This window comes from Orbicella franksi, chromosome 10 (assembly GCF_964199315.1).
Source record: "Orbicella franksi chromosome 10, jaOrbFran1.1, whole genome shotgun sequence".
Classification (NCBI taxonomy): Eukaryota; Metazoa; Cnidaria; class Anthozoa; order Scleractinia; family Merulinidae; genus Orbicella; species Orbicella franksi.
Window position 1 is genome coordinate 3,439,368 of NC_138154.1, and position 20,360 is coordinate 3,459,727.

A 20,360-nucleotide genomic window follows, 5' to 3' on the forward strand; every position below is an offset into this window, starting at 1 on the left:
GGAAAGTAAATTCCTAAAGATAAACATAAGACGAATTAATACAAATTACTAACCGAAGACGGCAGAAAACTAGGAGGAAAATACAAAACAGACGATAAACTAAACAGCTTACCAAAATGCTGGCAACGGGGTTCTGAGAACCAAGAAGTTAGAAGTGTACCGGATGATAAACTAGCACTAAATGAACATGAAGGAATAACACAAATATATACGCAATGAAATTTACATACGATGCGAGAAAAAAAGCGTGCAGAATGTGAAAAAATACATTAACATACAGAACAAAAAAGGACACAAAGAAAACACGAAATATGGAAAACACCAAATACAGAAAACACAAAATAGCTGCAACAAATAATGTCAATGAATTTTAAGCAAGGATTGGTACTGTCAATTAATAAGTAAAGTAAGTATTGTAAAAAAAGAAATGCAGCTGACACTTTTAATTAACATTTATCTGCTCTATATATTTCCAGTGTTCTATGAAAAACTCTCAGCTGGTTTATGAATTCCTACAGAATAAGAGGAATCTTTTACCTGCCCATGCATTATTCACAGGATTTGAACTTGAAGAGTATAATTGAAATCTTATTTGCATGGTCTTTACTAAAATACTTTGGTCAGAAAAACATAAAATAGCACAACATTTATTTTCAGTGATCTTAGTGTTTCAAGCACTCTGATTGGTTTGCTATCTCAGGCTAATCAGGATTATTCTTTCCCTTCTGAGTAAATAATGTGTGATCTAAACAAAATGGCTGACATAAACTTACGTTTCGCCAGTGTTTCTAAGTTGTAAATCCTCAGAATACAAGATGCTGTACCAGAAAATACAAAGGCTATGAAATTTGGCCTGAAAGTTTTAGAAGGATATAAAAGACTTTGTATTTTCCACTGGCCGAGGAACAAAATGAGTGGAAAATGTTTTCTAACACACCGCTGGTACCTGGGCCCAAGGGGTTGCTTTTTTGAGTCACGTACTCAGTGTTGTTTGCCAGTTGCTTTCTTGCTGTCTGCCATTCCTGACAAATATTTCAGAGCACAATAGTTTCTGGAGGTTTTATTGCCTATACTGTTTGTTGTTTTGGTGCTGTACCATGAGTGCTAAGACGACTAGGTCAAAGTCTCAGTCAAGCGCAGTGAAGCGGCTCCAAGTGCATAATCAAAGCCCAGAGAAAGAGCACCAGTCTTGTAGTCACAGTTCTCGCCGTTTGCGAAGTCGTAGCCTGGTGCTGCAAGTACATGATCAGACAGATAGAGAGTGGTCATTGGATCGCTCTGACCAACGAGGACCATTGCAGTCTTCCAATGATACCTCAGATTGGGCTAAAGAGTTGCTTTTGCAGCAAAAGGTGTACGGAAAGGAGCTTAAACGATTAAAAGCAGAGCTTGCTTCAAAACCTAATAAGGCGGGAAAGCACAAGGAGACCGATCCTGAATTTAAATTCGAAGGTAATAAAAGAACAATACCAATTAAACAAGAAGGTGCTCAAGAAGATCAAAGCAGCAAAGGATGTGGGAGAGGAACACTTTAGGAACAAGCTTTTGAAGAAGGTGAGCAGTTATTGATAGAACATAACAAACACATTTGCATTGCAGAAAGATATGGCTGGGATACCATAGAATGCTACACCACTGATCCCATCACGAGTGACTCGGATGATCAGAAGAAGACTAAAAAGGCGGTCAAGGAGTGCAAGTTGTTATGGGAGGAAAAACACAAAGTAAAGTCGTTGAAGTCCAAGTGGCCGGTGCCAATGCAGTGTGGAGTGTAGAGGCGTGTGGTTTTGGAGAAACCACCATTGAGTTCAGTGGCAGGAAAAGTGTCGACCATCTCAGTTACGCATGACTCTTGTACTTGTTTCCGCTGTTTTCGCCCCGGACACCTTGCCCATGACTGTCAAGCAGCTACCACAAGCAACGGATCAGGACAATCTCATTCCTCTGGGCTTGCATCAAGTAGTTAATGCTGATACTGAACAGTGTTTGGACTCGATGTTGAATAATTTTCAGGACATGTGTCAATTAATGGAGCAACAGGTTTTGGAGCCAGTATCTTCCGTACAGGTTAAAGGTAGACTTAAGGAGAACATTGTGTTTTAGAAGGACAATGGGATGTCTAAATGGGTACTAAGCATTATAGTTCAGAGGAGTTTTCAGAATCCTCCTAGTGTTGTTCAGAACCAGGACTTTCTGTGCCAAGAACTTAAGAAACTTGTAGCCTCTGGTGTGGTGGTGGAGGTGATGCAGGAAAATGTGTTGGTTGTTAATCCATTGGGCATTGTGTCTCGCTTGACAGGCTCCCTGGTTTCTATGTCACCTGCCATGGGTCCAGTTGTACGTCTTTGGACATGAGCAATGTACAGAGACATTTGCCTAGCCCCTTGTTGGGATCAGCCAATATGTTTGTCTTCTGACAGTCGCTCGGAGGTGCTTTTTTGGCAACAGAACTTTGACAACAGCGGGTATCTGATCTGGGCACCTAGCCCTAAAGTTGAGGTCTTAACATGTTCAGATACTAGCGGTCTAGGTTGGGGAGGCTTTGCCATTCACATTAATGGTAAACCAACTGTGGGAAGCTGGTCAGAGGAAGAGAGTGGCAAGAGCTCTACATTCCGAGAGTTAAGAGCCATACAGTATGTGTTGGAGTTGTACAGTGAAGACCTTTGTGGGAAAGAGGTGTGTCACAGGACTGACAACAGGAACGCAGAGTTCATAATCTCTGTTGGTAATAGATTACCAGACCTTTGTAAGGAGGCCGTGTCAGTTTGCAAACTTTGTTGTGAGTTAAATATTCAGCTATCTGTGGAGTGGGTCAGTAGAAATGATAACAGTACTGCTGATGAGCTTCCAAGAGTGGAGGATGCTACTGACTACATTCTGGATTCCAAGTGCTTTTGTTATATTGATCAGTTATGGGGATCTCATACCGTCAACAGATTTGCCAGCATTAAAACTAAACAGCTGGACAGGTATTGCATTCAATACCGCAACCCTGGTTGTGAGGCTAGTAATGTGTTTACAGTTTCCTGGTCATCGCATAACAATTGGAATTTTCCACCTCCCCTGCTTATTCCAAAGGTTCTGAGACACCTCTGCCGGCCTTGAGTATGGTACACTGCTCCAGAGTGGCCTTCTGCAGTGTGGTGGCCTCTCCTTGTTGACAGGTCTGGACCTTAGAAAGGCTTTGTGAAGGACTGTTTGCGGATTGAATCTCACGAGGGAATCTTCCTCTCAGGGTCTGCAGCCAGCAGTATTTTCACTTCTGGAATTCCATCATTTGCTGTTTAAGCCTTTAGGATTTGTTTTGTGATATGGTGGGAAGCACCTGATGTGCTGTTGTGGCATTGCTCTGCCAAAGGAGTGTACCCCTACGCTGGTCAAGTATGGGGTATACATTTGTAGTGACGAAGTATGTTGTTAGGGAATGTCACTGATGCTGTTATGGCATGTTAGGCTTTTCTAGTGACAGAAGCTGTTAGGGCATGTCTCTATGTCGTTACGGCTATCTTCTCTGCAGTTAGGGCTAGGCTAATGCTGCGGTGGCATTTTCTGTGTTGTTGTTGTTAGGGCATGTTACATATCATTATTAGTATGTGATATCTGTACATGCTGTTCGCAGATGTTTTTGTGCCAAGCATCTTGCTGTTTATTTGTGGAATTGTGATTGATGATGTTTGGGCAGCATGCCTCGTAACTTACTTAGCATTCCTTGAGTTGGGCCTCTGTGAAACAACTAGCTGTCGGCTTACAATTATGTTTTGTTCCTTACACTGTCATGTTATGTGATTTCAGTGCCCAGTGGCAACACTGGCAAGTTGGACCTGTCATTTTGGTACCTGTGGATGGACTGCAACATCCACTGCTGCATCAGCTGGCCAAGGGGTTGCCCTCAGTTCGGCTTCAAGATAAAGCTCCAAAGACAGTCAACAGTTATCTCCATGAGTTTGGGGCGTAGAAGTGTTGGGCAGAGCAGTGCCGTGTGTCAGCTCTATCAGTGGAGCCAGTGGTATTCTCCCTGTATCCAGTTAAGTTGATGCACGAGAACAAGTCAGTTTCTACCATTGACTCTGCTTTGTATGGAGTGAGCTGGGTACAGAAGAAGGTGGGTCACCCACAAGTCACTGAGAACCCTTTCGTGACCCAGGTGGCAGATGCTGCTGCACGCAAGAAAACCCTTACGGCGGATCAAGTGATGCACATTATATTTCGTTTAGAGAAGGGCAGTCTGGCAGATGTACAAGTTGCAGCGATATTTGCCATGGGGTTTTTTGGTTTCTTATGGTGGGATGATTTAAGCAATCCGGCAGTGGATGATCTGTTATTTGCTGATTCACATGTTGCAGTCTGTTTGCTCCAACATAAGAATGACCAATTCCAGGAAAGGTCATGGGTCTTCATTGCAAGAAGTGAAGCAGCCCCTTGCCCAGTGGCAGTGTTTCTTAAGATGGGCAGTCATTCCGAGGGGTCACGGCTGTTTTGCAGGATCCAGAGCACAACGAGAGGCCAGGTGCTTAAGCACCCATGTTGTGTTCTCATGCGAGCAAGCTGGTACAGAAAGCATTGAAGAGTGAGGGGTTGGACCCAAGCTTGTATAGTCTTCACAGCCTCCAGTGAGGGGTGCTTCATCTGCTGCAGCACTTGAGATTCCAAATCACCTACTCCAGAGGCAGGGAGGATGGAGAAGCGCTCGGGCAAAAAACAATCATATCTAGGAATCATTAGACTCCTTGCTGCTAGTTATGAGGAAGATTCATGGCTCAAGTTGAAAACTGTTTGTTAAGTGGCATCTTAATGTGGGAGATCTTTATAGACATTGGAACATTTAAGGATTAAATGATCAAAGATTTAAAGATAAATTAAGGATTTGAGGATCCAGACTTGCTTGCTGCATGGACAATATGCATTGTTAAGAACTTCTGATGTTACACTTTCCATAGTATCGCAGACTAACATAGGCTGGTTGTTTGTGCCTTTGTGATGCTGAGCTCTCTATGCTTTGTAATTTGCGGTGGTCAGCTTAACAAAGGCTCCCAGAGGTGTGTGAGAAATTGTATTTTCCACTGGCTGAGGAACAAAATAAGTGGAAAATGTTCTCTCACACACCACTGGGGCCTAGGCCTCAGGGGTTGTTTTTTGCTCAGTGTTGTTTGTCAGTTGCTTTTTTGCTGTCCGCTATTGCTGGCAAATATTTCAGAGCCCCAGTTCCCACCCAACCCTTCATTTGAGTTGATAGCATACACTCTGTTAGTTAGATATTCTTTTTAAGATTTTCAGCATAGAGTCTTACTAGGCTTATATCTTTTGTTTCATATTACTGTATTTTTGCCTACATTACGTATAATGTTAGGCTGAATTGGTTAGATAAAAGAGTCAATTGGCAGTGGTCAGCTTGACAATGGCCCCCAGAGGTGAGTGAGAAATAAACTTTACCTGGAAAACTGGACACCAATATCCCTTCTTAAGACTGACTACAAAATAGCAACAAAGACTATACCAGGTAGAATTTCCAAAGCTCTTCCCAAACTAATACATGAAGACCAAACCAGATATGTTAGACTGACACATTGGCCAAAACATAAGGCTAGTTAAAGACATAAAGAAAATAACAACCTTAGAAAACATTCCCGCCATGGCAATTTTCATCGATTTTAAAAAAGCCTTTGATTCAGTGGATTGAAATTTCTTCGCTGGATTAAGATGTTCTAAACCAATATCGAAATACAGAGAATACTCAGAATACAAGATGCTGATACAAAGGCTATTAAATTTGGCCTGAAAGTTTTAGAAGGATAGAAAAGACATTCCACTTTCCAGCAGTTTCAGGACATGACATCCTTGGCAATAACAGATTTCATCAATCTAAGCAAACCCGACTGCCATGTCTGCTCTTTGCCCAGCATTGGGAGAAATGAATACTGCAGGGTTCATCAGCTGAGGCATCACCTGCTATTTAAGAAAGCACCTAAACAAATGTTCAGGGAAATGTCTTTGCGCAAGAAAACATCCCATTTTCACCACAGTCCTGTGTGCACAGTATAAATTTCAGGTTGATACTTCACCAACTGCTCTTTCAGATTACATTCCAAGTCAAAATTAAAACTTTGATTAAATGGTGAAATTATTTTGCAAACAGACTTTTGATTTAGATTGCTGATTTGAACAGTGCATTGTTTCCCCCAGACCGTGCCATTGTGGGAATTCTGTGTTGCAATCAGAGATGGCCCCCCAAAAAACGAAAAAAGGGCCTATTTGGCCCTTTCCTTTTATAAGGCTGCAGGCTTAACATAAGCATAGTATTTTAAAAGCCATCCCAGGACTCGAAATTGCGACTGATATGGTCGCAATGCAACTAACATTTAATCCTTGGTGACCAAAAATTCTGGTTTAGTCGCCATGATAGCGACTACATTTCTGTGTTAACGATCAATAATGGTTATTTTCTCACACATTACGTCCTTCGAGAAAACCATATTGAAATATATTCGCTTCTAAAACATTCAACATAAGTCAATTAATCCTTTTGCTTTGCTGTATTGATTCCCTCACATTTGAAAAGTTGAAAATGGCTGACCATGTTTGAAATCACCCTATAATGCATTACAAACCTTTGATCATTGACTACGTCATGTATGCCTAAAGATTGCTCTCTAGTAACGCACAGATCCTTCTTACTAGTATCTGGTGCCCAAACAATTTGCATTTGGCAACTATTTTTAACCAACTATTATTTATTGGCCACTTTCCTAAAAAATTGGCCCCTACAAGAGGGCTCCAGGGACCACTTATGCCATCAAGTAAAATTTTCTGGCTGAAACACTGCAGTGTTAAGGACGGTGCCTACTAAATACAAAAGTTTTTGTGCTAGATTAGGACCATGTGGAAAAAGTAGATCTTTGCAAGGGCTGGGGGACAGACACGATTATTTAGGAATTTATCCATGGTCAAGAAAGTCAACAATCCAACCAGGAACACTGGACAATCCAGAAGCCCTTCCTGTGTACACTATTCCCAGAGTTATTTGAACCATAGGACACAGGGCATGGAATGCCCTAGGAGGCCCTCCCATGAATGGCACATTCCCAGTTATTTGAACGATTGTATAGTAGACAAGGTTGCTGAATACTCAGTGCTTGGTTAGACTCACATACAGACCTCTGAAGTCTCACAATTTTGTCGTGAGACTCACGGTTTTCAGTTCAATCTCATGGTCTCATGACGAGACAGACAAATCTCACGATAAATAGAGGTGCACACTGAAAGGATAAATTTTTGTATAATTTCATTTTTGGCTTGCTTAAGTGAGCTTCTTGTGCCAATTCTGTGCAAATCCATGGTTAAACTTAACAAACTTGTTCAGTTCTTCATTCATTTGTTTGCTAGAAATACAGTCCATGACAGACAGTCCATGACCATATATAGAACACCTGTTCCAAATTAGGTCATCATTACCAGACTCTTGCATTTTGTTCACGTTTTCAGAATGGCGGAAATTGCTGATGAACCTGATGAATATTTATCAGACGAAGAGAGAGGTTCAGTTTCAAACACAAAGGGAAAAGGCAGCAGCAGAGGTGCAGTGAAATATAGAACCAAGTTCAAAACAGAATGGGAAGGTTTGTATCCAGTTAAACATGTTCAAAGCAATCCATATTTGTTTTTTAGTGTGTTCCTTGCAATAAACATGTTCGGTGCAATCACCAAGGATTAAAAGATGTTTAAGTCCACTGTGAGAGAGAATTGCACAAAATGGTCGTTGCACAGTCGAAAACAAGCAAACAAATTTCAGTTTTTCATAGCAGCCAGCCCTACATCAACAGATGTAATAAAAGCATAGGTAATGGTTACAAACTTCTTGATACAACATGATTTACCAATTGCTACAGTCGGCCATCTTGGACCACTCTTTAAAACTATTTTCCCAGCTGCAATTATCAATAAGGCTATGAGATGCCACTGCCATCAATAAATAGTTGAACACTGCAAAAATCACCCATTTAGTCTTGGAATTGATGGATCTAGTGACAGTAATGTCAAGAAAATGAATCCAGTGACGATAAAACTGTTTGATATGGACAAGTTAAAATGTGTGACAAACCACTTCTATGGCATGTGTGTCACAACTGGTCGTGATGCATCCAAAGTAGAAGAAATCTTTAATACTGTCTAGGAGAATTTCAGGGCTGACAGTATCCCTTGGGCCAACACAGTAAGCCTTAGTGTTGACAACACTAACTCCATGATCAGAAAGAACAATTTCTTCGCCTCTCAATGTAGGCAAAGAATCCAGATATTTTTGTTAGTGGTTGCCCCTCTCATCTGGTGCACGTTGCTACCAGTCATTGGAAAGGTGTGTGCAGTGAGCACTTGGAAAGTACAGTGGACTCAAGTCAATTTTTTTTGTGAGTGAAGAGTTTGCTGACCAAAGATTTTCAAGGCTGCGAGACACTTTCACTAATCCTCTAACATAAGTTGCTCTGCTATTTCAACATGCATCAATTCCACTTTTCAACAACTTCAACAAACTGTCGCAATCTGAGGAGCCTATCATTCACATGCTCCATGATTCCACCATACAACTGGCACGGTCTCTGGCCAACAGGATCATTACGCCACAAGTTCTAAGGGATACACCAGTTACAGAACTGAATTTGGATGATCCCAACATTTATAAGAACACTCAATCTTTATGGGGGTTACGACAAAGTTCAAGCTTCAAAAACTTCTCAATGATGGAGACATTAGTGAGAGGCAGCATTCCCAGGAATTTAAAGCAGCCCAAGCCTATTTTAAGGACTCCCTCAGTTACATTTTGATAAAAATTTCCCCTGTCAAATGAACTAATTATTAAAACAGGATCGATTGATGTAGGAAGCAGAATAAATTCAAAGTGGGAGAACATGGAATTTTTCATAAACAGATTTAAAGCTATTTTTCAATAATTGCCTGTTGACAAGCTTTATGACGAGTTTTGTGACTATCAGACACTCCCTGATGAATGTTTTGGGGATGATGTGCTGAAGGAAGCTAAAGTGATTGACAGAGAAGAGGATGGAGGGGTGCTTTTTCATCACAGAGTGGATGTCTTGCGGTGGCATATTGCTCAGATTATCATCCCTGGCACAGCTGCTAAACGATTCAAACATTTGCCAAAAGTAGGACTTGTTTTAGTCTTGCCCCATAGTAATGCTGGAGAGGAACGATTGTTCAGTGTTGTGAGGAAAGACAAGACAGAGAGCAGTGCATCGATGAAGCTGGAGGGTGCACTGCCAAGTTTGCTGGCAATGAAGCTGCAGTATCCAGAGCAAGTGGAGTCCTACAAAAGAACTATTGGACTGTTCCAAAAAGGCAGCTACTGCATATAATGCTGAGCATTGAGTTCAGTTCAGTGCTCACACACTGGCTGGTCTTAAGCTGCGAGTATTGAAGTTGTGAAAATAAAGTTAATTTTTGTGTTGTTAAGGTCCACACATGTTTTAAGTAAATTGTAAGCGGGAAAAAAACACTTTCATTAGAACCTGTGTTTGCCTGGTTTTGTCTGCCAGTTGATCAATCTCTAGATTTTTTTCACATCAGTCTCCAGATTTTCGGTGTTTTGAGGTTGAGAGGTCTCCACATATAGGTTAAGGAATGCTGTTTTATTCATTTGTTGTTCTGTTTTACTACACTTGTTACACTTTGTTCAGGAAAAGAGGGATACCATACCTATGTTTTGCATACCTAGGATTGTAGTGCGAACAGGCAAGAAAAGGATCATGTGCTCAGCATTATGGCAGAATAAAGGCATCAGTTCTCAGTCACGGTTTGCGCATATTAAAAAGTTTAGCCTCAATTTTTCAAATTCGTTTTTTGTAATCTGTGTTAATCTTCACCATCCTGAGACATCCTTGTTCCTTTATGGTTTGTCATTATCTCTTTGGTGTTTTTCTATCTTATTAAACTGTTAATTTCAGGTTTCCTACCATATGAAGGTAATTTTGTATGTGGCCAAAATAACTCAAAATACCATGACTGAGCCCCTTTAAAACGAGACATACCTAGCCTTGTAAATGTCCACTGTGTTGCCCATAAACTAGAACTGGGATTTTCAGTCACGGTTTGCGCATATTGAAAAGTTTAGCCTCAATTTTTCAAATTCATTTTTTGTAATCTGTGTTAATCTTCACCATCCTGAGACATCCTTGTTCCTTTATGGTTTGTCATTATCTCTTTGGTGTTTTTCTATCTTATTAAACTGTTAATTTCAGGTTTCCTACCATATGAAGGTAATTTTGTATATGGCCAAAATAACTCAAAATACCGTGACTGAGCCCCTTTAAAATGAGACATACCTAGCCTTGTAAATGTCCACTGTGTTGCCCATAAACTAGAACTGGGATTACAAGACACACTTAAGGCTATGCCTCTCTTCCAAGCTGTAAGGCATGTAGAAGTACCACAAGTATTCTTGCAAGGCACTGGCTGAATCAGTGAATGAATGAGAAGGCCTACAAGAGCATTAAGGTAGCTCCCTATAGTTTTACAGTCGCACGCGCGCTGAAAATATCGAAACAACTGCCTTTACAAACCCTACTTTTTTCGTGTTTAAAATTCGTATCCCGCTGGAGGCAATGTGATGTAAAAATTTTGGAAGGTTTCACCGAAGGAAATTCATGAAAATCACAAATAAAGCCATAAAAACAGTAAGAAATACATTTGTTTGGGCATTTAAAATTCAAGACTAAATCCCAAAATTTCAACAGAGATGATAGCAAAATACTATTTAATCATTGCTTATTATATGTAACAAGTTTGAGAGGACTAGGTGTGAAAGCGAATGCGAAAACAGCATTCAAAACATAACACTTGCACGTGCAACGCCATAAATGATTACCCTATGGAGACACCTTAAGGCTGATGGATCTAGATGGGTGCCCCATTTGCATCACGCTCTATAGGTACTGCTCTACAAAAATGACAGAATCATTATTCTCCACTTTGGACATGCTTCCCAGGCATGGGAGAGCAGTGCTAAAATGCAAGGACAAGCCACAAACTATGCCAAGAAATTGAAGAGTTTTAAATTTTTGAAGTTCATGCACCTTTTGCTGGACGTAATCAAAGAAGTTAGCCACACATCTCAGCCATACAACGTAAGATTGACACTCTTTGTTGAGCTTTAGATGTTATGAACCTCAGGTCTAGTGAGCATGTCAGATCATTTTGTGCAGGTATTACTGATGACAACATATTCAAAAAAAGTCATTTCAAGAGTGGATGGAAATGCTGCTTCTTATATGACTGTCACATCAAAACTTATGACATCTGCCAAGGAATACTTTTGCAAGAGATTTTCCAATTTCCAGGAGGATCCTGTCCTCCATAGAATAGCAGATCTAAGCAACCTCAGGTTGTGGCCAAGAGAGATAAGGGGCATTTTCCATTTACAAAAAATTTCGGAAAATTTCTATTGGGAATTTGTTTGGGAAAAGCGCGTTTCATTTGTCACAAGTCCCACTCGTTCACAGGCCCCTCTCTGTCATTTCTCTGAATCTCCCGTGAATATTCAAAAATGGAGGGCAATGAGGCCCATCAGATGTTGTTTTTGTGCGAAATGTTAGAAGTCTCTATAGAGGAAGAAAGTTTCATTAATTCAGAAGATGATGCAGTAGATATCTTTTCAGCGGCCTCGACGTTCACAAGATGGAATTTGCAACAAACTGAAGGCTATTTTGAACACGCGTTGCCAGGATATTCACTCGATGAGTTTCAAAGTCATTTTTGAATGGCAAGAGGCACGATGGAAGGTCTGTGTAGAGTCGTCCAAGCTACAGGAAGAGTGCCACAACGGCATTCATTTGGAAGACCAACGTGGCAGGCAGAGCACTCGTAGTAGCCCTGAAAGTTTGTTTGCAAAGAGCTTCCAGAAAACTGACCCTGATCAGCCACCATTTTTGTTGAAACACGAGGGAGCCAAGTGAAGCCTGGCCGCTTAAAACACTGTGGAAGGCATGGAACTGGTGATAAAGACAAGAAATCTGTAAATGAAACACAAATTTTCCATTGAGAAGTTTCCACCGGGAAAACGGGACTACCTACAGGAATTCCATTTATTTCAGAACATTTCCAGTGGAACGAACCAAAAACTCGTGTTCCATTTACATCCCAACCGGAATTTCTGGAATTTTTTGGTAAATGGAAAACACTCACGATTTCCTCATCTTTGGTGAGAACAAGGTATCTGACATAATACACCATTTTCAAGCCCTGTCACAAGGCATAATTTTGATGAGCAAGCTTGTCTGCATAAATGGCTTGGTTTAAAACTGTAGTGTAGCAAAAGCCTCAGCCTAGGGAACTGAGTGTTCAGGACTTTTGGCCTCACATGTTCACAGCCTATGGAAATGAATTTCTCAAGGTAATTAAGCTGTGCTTAATCATTCCAGTGCAAATGGTTTGTGTTGAAAGAGGCAACAGCTACTTAAACAGAATCATGACCCACCACAGAGCTAGCCTTGATGTCCCAACAGGTAGTGCTCTGATGCATATTGCCACAATAAGGTCCAAGCTATGAAGAATAAGATGCGACGAGCAGTTGCACATTGGCTAACATCAGAAGACCAGAGTATATGGACCAAAATAGCAGACACTGTTTACCTATTTGCTTTGAAAAATGTCACTGATATTATGTCTTTTGTATTGTACACAACTGAACATGCTTGCAATTGACTTGCCATGAACTAGCACTAAATGAAGTCATTGCTTAGTCACTGAATTGTTAAAATTGTTCTGGAGTAGTATTAGGCTGAACTTCCATGTTAACTATATAAAGGAAACAGATAACGACAACAGAGTGTTATTCCTTTGTATTTCATTTAATATAGGTTAGTCTTTTCAAGTGTCATTGGAAAAATAAAAGGATTAGGTTTTGTGGGAGGCCAGGGGTGAGACACCAGGAGACGAATGCTTCCTAATGCTCTAGGTGTATTTTTTTTCTAGCCTTGATTCAGACCAATGGCGGGTCCTTGTCGGCCAGTGATTTGTTTTGCTTACTAGGCAACTGCCTAGTATCCAAAAAAGTTAGTGTCAAGTACTGTTGTTCTTGTATTAAAAAAACCAAGACACTAGGCATAGTAGTCCCAGAAGGCCAAGAAATCAGTATCTTGCATCGGCGAGTGGATATCCTGGATCACCCAGTATTAATAAAGGAATGCTGTCTGCACCAGGCAGTAGACTACTTAAGGTCATAGCAAGAATCTTCTCAGTGAAATGTTTGTTCAGCCATAACCACTTTTTTCAAGGATCAGGATTTAGAGGTAAAACTTCCTCAAGAAGTTATGTGATGGTGGCCCTACACATGCTTAGATTTGAATGCCATTCTTCTTCCTCTAATACACCAGTCCACAAATTTATCCACTGTTGCTCATTGCGACCAGGTTTAACCCAGGCTTCTTGGCTTCTACCACAAATGTGTGTTTAGTTTGGCAGCAGCTTTGTTAAATCTACCAAAAGTGCACTATGAGTGGCTTTGAGCTGTTGGTCTGACCATTATTTTAATTCAAGGTCCAAAAATAACACACAAGTACCATTTGTCAATTCCAATGTGGTGTTTTACGTTGAGTTTTGTTGGATACAGATATACATTTCAATGTCGTGTTTCCTGGCATTCTGGAAAACCCCCAAAATGTTAAGCCATCAGGGGGGATGAAAAGGTGCTAAATAATTCAGCAAAGGTTCAAAATAATAGACTATGGCATTCAAAGGCAGAAGAAGCTGACCCTGCCAAGTATAAGCTGACAATCTCTCTGCCAATTTAACTCCAATTGAGGTATATGCCTTATATCTACCTAACACGACCCTAAGTTGCTTAAAGTACTTTCCATTTGATTGTTGTTTTCAAGTATGTCTGAGTATGTCCGAGTATGTCCCAGTATTCAAGGTCAGCTTTTAAGAAAAACATTAAATCTGACAGACTGCATGAGGTGTGACAAATTTAGCATGATTTGTGCTACTTTTATATCTTTTTCACTTTAGACTTAATTAGCCTCAATATTATAACCATTACTATTTTGTTTGTGATCATTATAAATTATTATTATCATTTTTACAACTTTTCATATTTCTATTTATTTTTCTTTTTGTATCTTATTTCATGGTGTACCTGGTAACTAGCTCCTAGCTAAGCATGCTGATGAAGTTAAATAACGGATTGATCAATCAATTCATTGACTGATTGATAATAATAACTTTATTTACATGTCAATGGGATTTAGCATTGCTGCTAATTGGGCACACCTAAAACAAGTTACAATTATCACAACTATGTACAAATTAACTACTTAAACATTGTAATTTATTTACAAGATAAAAGCCTATTTATCAAAATAAGAATATAAAGTGAATAAAGTTACAAATAAACTAAGAATGAAGAAAGTAGTCAAGTTGGACACATGACATTTGCATCCACTGCTCGCATCACAATGTATCCCTTTTCCTAATGTAAGTTTTAAAATTCTTTAAACTGAATGATTCAATATGATTGGGAAGTCTGGCCCATAGTTTTGGACCCAAATACAACACTGAATGTTTTCCAGAAGTCAGTCTCGAATCGTGGGATCACAAAGTCTGCATTTCTCAAATTAAAGTTACTTTTTTGTCTTCATTGATTGATTGAGCATAAGGAAAATCAACCAGTTGATGCCATATCACTTAAACAAGCACCCCAGGAGTTTTGCCTTCCTAGTTAATGTTAATCATGGTCTTAATGGGGAGTCTATCACCACTCTGACTGGACATAATTCCTCCACACCATAACACACCAAGCAAAGCAATGTAGAGTTCCACTCTCAAACCAAAAGAAATGAATGTTTATTTTGCTGACAGTCACATTCTCATTAGCCACCCTATAAAAGAAAAGCATCCAGCACTCAACTTCATCATGCAATTTCTGCAAATCAAACTGGTGTTCTCTTTTTTTGCACTTCTTTCAAGATACATTTAAAGCACGCAATTCTTAAAAGATTGCAAAATCTCTACACTAACTCCTTTTCAAGTCATCTTTTTAATTGAATAGAGAAAACCTTGTAAATTACTCTGCTATCACAACCATTTTGCAAGTAGTCACCAGCATGTTGTTTTTCAATATGTGGTGTTAAATCTTCAGTGACTTCAGACTTCAGTGGCAAGCTGTTCAACTCCAACCGTGAATATGGAATCATCAAATGATCTATGGCTTTAAACATTGTTGGAACTGGACTTAAGTATTATAAACTATGTTGATTATACAAAATATTTGATACAGAAGGCTTGCTGAATGATGCCTCCCTCACAGTCCAATTCAAAACAACCTTGTGCTATGCAAAATGAAGCAAAATTTGAGTGCCATTCTACACCACTTTCAGAGTTTCAAAATCAGGGCAATTTTCTACATCGTGTACCTCTGCAATGAAGTCAGTGATCCCCATGTTTTCTCACATATTTTCTGATAAAAGGAATTCACTACCTCACCAAAGTATATGTTTATAGAAATCTACCTATAACAATTTTTGAGCAGATGTCTTCTAGATCACCACGTAACCCAACTTTCCAGATTTCCTAGAGTGGTACATGTATGTACACCTCCTAGCCCCTTTGAAAAAAAAAATCATTTTGACAAAAGGTGTTTAAGTTAAACACTCCACACACCAGGTTGTCTACCAGGAGTCAAAATATTTTTTGAACAATTTCCAGTCATGCTGACCTGTCAAACATATTAAAGCTCAGTCATGTCTCATTTCTGACTGGTCAAAACCAATGTTACAAATACAAGTTATTACAACCAAACCACAATGCCCTATCAAGCAAAAGATATCACTTTGGACGTATGAATAACAATAGAGTAGTTTATAAGTTGTTAGTTTTAAAAGTATCAGTTCCACAATTTGCATTTCAACAAATTATGACCTCTCTCCATAAAACTTGAACTGCCACTCTAGCAAATCAAAACTTGATATAGTATCGCAATTAGAATTTGAAAATGATGACAAGAGACCTTTGAAACATCATAACACACACTTATTGTTAGCTTTCATTTAAGTGTTCTTGTAAATCAATCCCAATGAGACTGTGCAACAGAGACATTTTATCTTTTGCCCTGCTTTCCTTTTTTACACCAATAGATGTAGGCTCCAATTGTCAATTTCTTATCATTAAAATATATCATACAGGAGGCACACATGGAAATGCAGACATCTCCTCTAGACGACCATGCAGTCTTGATGTGTAAATCTTGAAACAAAATTGAAGAACAGCCGAGGATAACTGGTTCTGTGGTGACAACAAGGGGTGGAACTGGGATCAACAGATTTCTCTTTTGTTGATGGCTCATCATTCTGCAGTTTATGAGAATACTGGCTGTATGCCAAACCAGCTAATGTTAGGAAGAGATGTCAAGTTTCTGGTGGATCTAATAATTGGTGCTCCTCCAGTGAGAGTCACACCACCTGATTACAACAAATATGCCTGGAACCTGAGGGAACAACTTGGAACAGAACATTACCTTGACTATGACCATCTGAATATTGAGAGCCAACAATAGAAACATTTATAGGACCATAGGTCCCATGCCAGTTTCTATCAGGAGGGCGAGAAGGTATGGCTATACAAACACAGTGTTCTCCTTTTCAGGCGGTAACTGGTAAAATTTACCGCCTGTAGCACCACTCATTACCACCTAAAATCCCTTGGAATTCTTGAAAATTCAACAGGTAAAAGAAAAAAAATATAGTTGTTTCACTGACGTAATCGGTATTTTACCTTTGTAAAAGAATAAATAAACATTAAAAGATAAACTGCGCAGGCTATGGTTTGTAAGTACTATCTGTGGCTTTCGAACTTCGAGGCAAGATCTGCGAATTTTTGGCGGGCTTTCTGCCACAATTCCATCGTAGCAGATGTCATTTCTTCGAACGTGCATCGGTAGTTGTTTACGTTCATTTTCACAATGAAGCGACTACAAACGTTGTTCTCATTTCTCTCCGTCAGCAATGGCAAGAAGTCACGAATGGAAACGGTTACAGGTAAAGTAATTTTAGACATTATAAGTATTTGATTTGCAAGCAATGTGGGGAAATCAGTTCCATGAACTTCCCACCTAACTATCGGCTTTAGAAAATTGGTGTTGCTAAATTGACCAACAGTCATGTGTGGTGATTGAAAACTTCATCTTCGTCACAAAATGCTCCACATTCAGGTCAAGTGTTTAAAATATATTTTCAGACAACGTTTTGAGAGAGTCCTTGACAATAAAACCCTTCCAGAGTGTGAATGAAAGCAAATATGCAGCGATTTTGTTTGGTTTTGAGAGACGACCGCTGATTTTGTAGTGACACGTCATGTAAGCACAGCAAGAATACCCAGGAAGTTTTCAGTGACTTTAGGGCAAGAGAATTAAGACAAAGAATAAAACACTTAAAAATGAAAATGCTGTTTGATTTCATTTGACATCTAAAGCCAAAGGTGGAAAATTAGTAAACTGTAAGGCATATTAAATGGAGGTCTTTTCAGAGAAAATGTTTTTATTAGGAAACGACAACATCAGAGATGAAGTGGCTTTGCAACTCGAGAAAGAAACACCTGTCTTGGAAAGACAAGAATGGGGCAAATCTCAATTCCATGTAATACACAGAGCAGACCTAATAAACAAGGCTGCGATTCACCTGATTGCTTTACCGGTTTAAAATGCTCTTTTACCTGTTGTACTGAAAACAAGGGAGAACCTGCAAACAGCAGAGCAAGAAAGGCACAAACCCCATGGAAGGCCCCTGGGAAATAATCAAGCAAGTTACTAACATGGTGTATAAGATGTAGAGGAATCCTAAGGGAAAACCAAAGTTTGTGCAACATGATCGCCTTAAACCATTCCACAAGCAGAACATTTCAAGCCAATCATTTTGGAAGCTGGCCAGAGGGCAGTCTATTAATTTTGGTAACAGTAATTTTATTGAGATGTACTGAATGCTGTTTAAGAATTACAATTGTGTTTGATTAAGACATTTCGAACAGTTTATAGTTACATTAGAGACACCATCAAATGATTACAAGCTTTTAGGGAGAAGTATTCAAGTTAATGCACTCTAATTTGTTATTGTTGTTAAGTATGTAAAATAGTGTTGTTGGTTTTAAATGAGCCTCGATGCAAGGATGCATCCCCTTCATTGGAAGGGAGCAAATGCAACGAAACAGATGTAATGATTGCATGAGCTAAGGTGCCTGAGTAAATAAGTATGAGGATTATATTTAAAATGTAGTGTAAGTTCTAAGATGAACAAATAGTTATATGGCTAATAGTTAATGCAGTCAGTAGCATCTCAGTGTCTTTCTTGTTCAAGTGTATCCACAATGCTTTAGTTGACATTAATTAACTTTTTAAAGAGGTAAGCTCCTGATGATGTGCGTTCCAAAAAGAAAAAGAACAATGATAACAAGAAAAAGTATGAAACAAAGAGCATCAGTTATTTGACTGCCTTAGAAAGGATCTGTAAAGTAAGCTGGCATAGTTTAATCAGAAGTTCATCAAAAGTCTGGAAGTGTATTGATTTTGCCTGGCAAAGGAAAATTACCTCCTAAGTGTTGAACATTTACCTGTTCCCTGGATTGACAAAAGTACTGCTTGACGAATGTTGTTAACTGAAATGGGAAGACCTTTAGTGATTTTAAAGTGAAGCAAGAGGATTGAAGTTTTATTGTTATCTTGGATTGGTTTTAACAAGGCACCAGTCCCACTGGATCTCATCACCACACTGAAGATAAGTCAACTGCGTTACCTAAATCTAAGCCATTGTGTATTATCTGACAGGCTGTTTAATGAGATTGCATCGAAGTGTCAAATCCTGTCAGTATTAATTTCTCAGGACAGTAAAGGTATATCTCAAGAGGCAGTCAAAACTTTGTGCTTCAAAAGTCACAGATACCTGAAATTACTTATATCACAGAAGCTTTGTCATTCTCCTGTGTTTTGGATTTGTTAGAGTACAGTAATAGTACAGTAGAATTGAATATCAGGGGCCACTACTTGCGTGAACATGAAATAGATGCAATTGAAAGGGTTCACCCAACAGCTTCAGTACAGATTGTGGAAATTGATGATTCTAGGCGCATACCATCAGTATTCACTGAAGAAAAAAAAATGTAAACATGCAAAACAAAAAAGATAAGAAAGAAAGCAAATGCCCCCTGGCAAATAAGAAGATCAGAACAAATTAAATTGTTGAAAACAAATTCAGTTGATCTTTGTTTCCAGAAAATGACAAGCCAATCGGAATCGGTTAGAAAAGATGAAGATCCCTCAACATTACCACAAGAATCTCCCAAATCTCTATTTCAAAATTGAAATGATCCCAAGCCAAAAGAGGAGACTCAAAACAGTGGAAATTTAATTCAAACTCCCAACCAGCCAAGTTGGTATAATTTCCCTAACAAACGTTACTGACAGTAATCAATAGTGCTCTGTTCAAAGCACATGGTTTAGTGAGTATCCTTGGCTACAATATGATGAAGAGAAAGGCTCTCTCTTCTATGTTTGTTCAAACCAGTATCAACGGTAACTTGGCAACTTTCAGAAACACTGCACACACATTTACATCCAATGTCTTTTCAAACTGGAAGAAAGCAGTCCTAAAATTCAAGGAACACCAAACTTCACAATGCCATAAACTTGCTGTTGACCGTGAGTTTGTTCTCCCAAAAACTAACTGCAACATTATTGATTAGTCCAACAGCAACTCACAAAAAGTCGGAACAAACTTTGCAGACACTGCAATGCCTTGCACGGCAAAGGATACCCATCCGAGAGAATGATGATCATCAATCTAACTTTATCCACCCACTTAATCTCAGTGTAAAAGTTGATAGTGTTTTAGAAAGTTGGCTGAAGGATGAAGAAGTACCGTACACAATTCACGATATTCAGAATGAAATAATCGCCCTAATGGAAAAAGAGGTAATCATGCAGAGACTTAGTGGGCAAAATAAAAAAAACTTCTTTTCAATAATGTGATGACGTTTTCAACCACTAGACCAGTGAAAACCTGGCTTCGTTCTCAATTGCACCAAGCACGTTTTATTCATTTGTCCATGCTAAACATTCACAAGACAAGACTGGATGGTATTTGCCTGGTATCAGTTGCCAATGCTTTGGTATCACTCAATGAAAATCACAAGATAAATTTTGGGAAATTCACAGTGGCCAATTTCCATTAACTATTGTGTTGAGATATAAGTGAGTGCCATTGCTACACTGAACTACTAATTCATAATGTTGAAATATGCCAGGGCAAAACTTATGGACTTCTTAAAATGCCATTTTACAGTTTTTATGAAATTTAGCTACTACTACCAGAGAA

General features: G+C 39.2%; 3 protein-coding genes across 3 annotated transcripts; all 3 read left to right on the plus strand.

Annotated features, from left to right (window-relative positions):
• Nucleotides 1-482: 482 nt before the first annotated feature.
• Nucleotides 483-7,832, plus strand: LOC145501289 (uncharacterized). The gene has a single exon (XM_081480775.1). The coding sequence runs from the start codon at nt 2,359-2,361 to the stop codon at nt 3,106-3,108; it is 750 nt and encodes a 249-aa protein (XP_081336901.1). The 5' UTR covers nt 483-2,358; the 3' UTR covers nt 3,109-7,832.
• Nucleotides 4,037-4,567, plus strand: LOC145501442 (uncharacterized). The gene has a single exon (XM_081480919.1). The coding sequence runs from the start codon at nt 4,037-4,039 to the stop codon at nt 4,565-4,567; it is 531 nt and encodes a 176-aa protein (XP_081337045.1).
• LOC145501444 (uncharacterized) lies at nt 7,484-19,227 on the plus strand. The gene is made up of 3 exons (XM_081480920.1): nt 7,484-7,616; nt 7,974-8,143; nt 8,958-19,227. Exons 1-3 carry the CDS (start codon nt 7,484-7,486, stop codon nt 9,363-9,365), a joined length of 711 nt encoding a protein of 236 aa, XP_081337046.1. The 3' UTR covers nt 9,366-19,227.
• Nucleotides 19,228-20,360: the final 1,133 nt, after the last annotated feature.

Bases quoted from the DNA above. Each gene is read 5' to 3' on its own strand.
- LOC145501289 (XM_081480775.1), top strand. From the start codon at position 2,359: ATGTACAGAGACATTTGCCTAGCCCCTTGTTGGGATCAGCCAATATGT.
- LOC145501442 (XM_081480919.1), top strand. From the start codon at position 4,037: ATGCACGAGAACAAGTCAGTTTCTACCATTGACTCTGCTTTGTATGGA.
- LOC145501444 (XM_081480920.1), top strand. From the start codon at position 7,484: ATGGCGGAAATTGCTGATGAACCTGATGAATATTTATCAGACGAAGAG. The intron at 7,617-7,973 runs GTTTGTATCCAG...ATCAATAAATAG, and splicing joins GTTCAAAACAGAATGGGAAG to TTGAACACTGCAAAAATCAC. The intron at 8,144-8,957 runs GTAGAAGAAATC...CCTGTTGACAAG, and splicing joins CTGGTCGTGATGCATCCAAA to CTTTATGACGAGTTTTGTGA.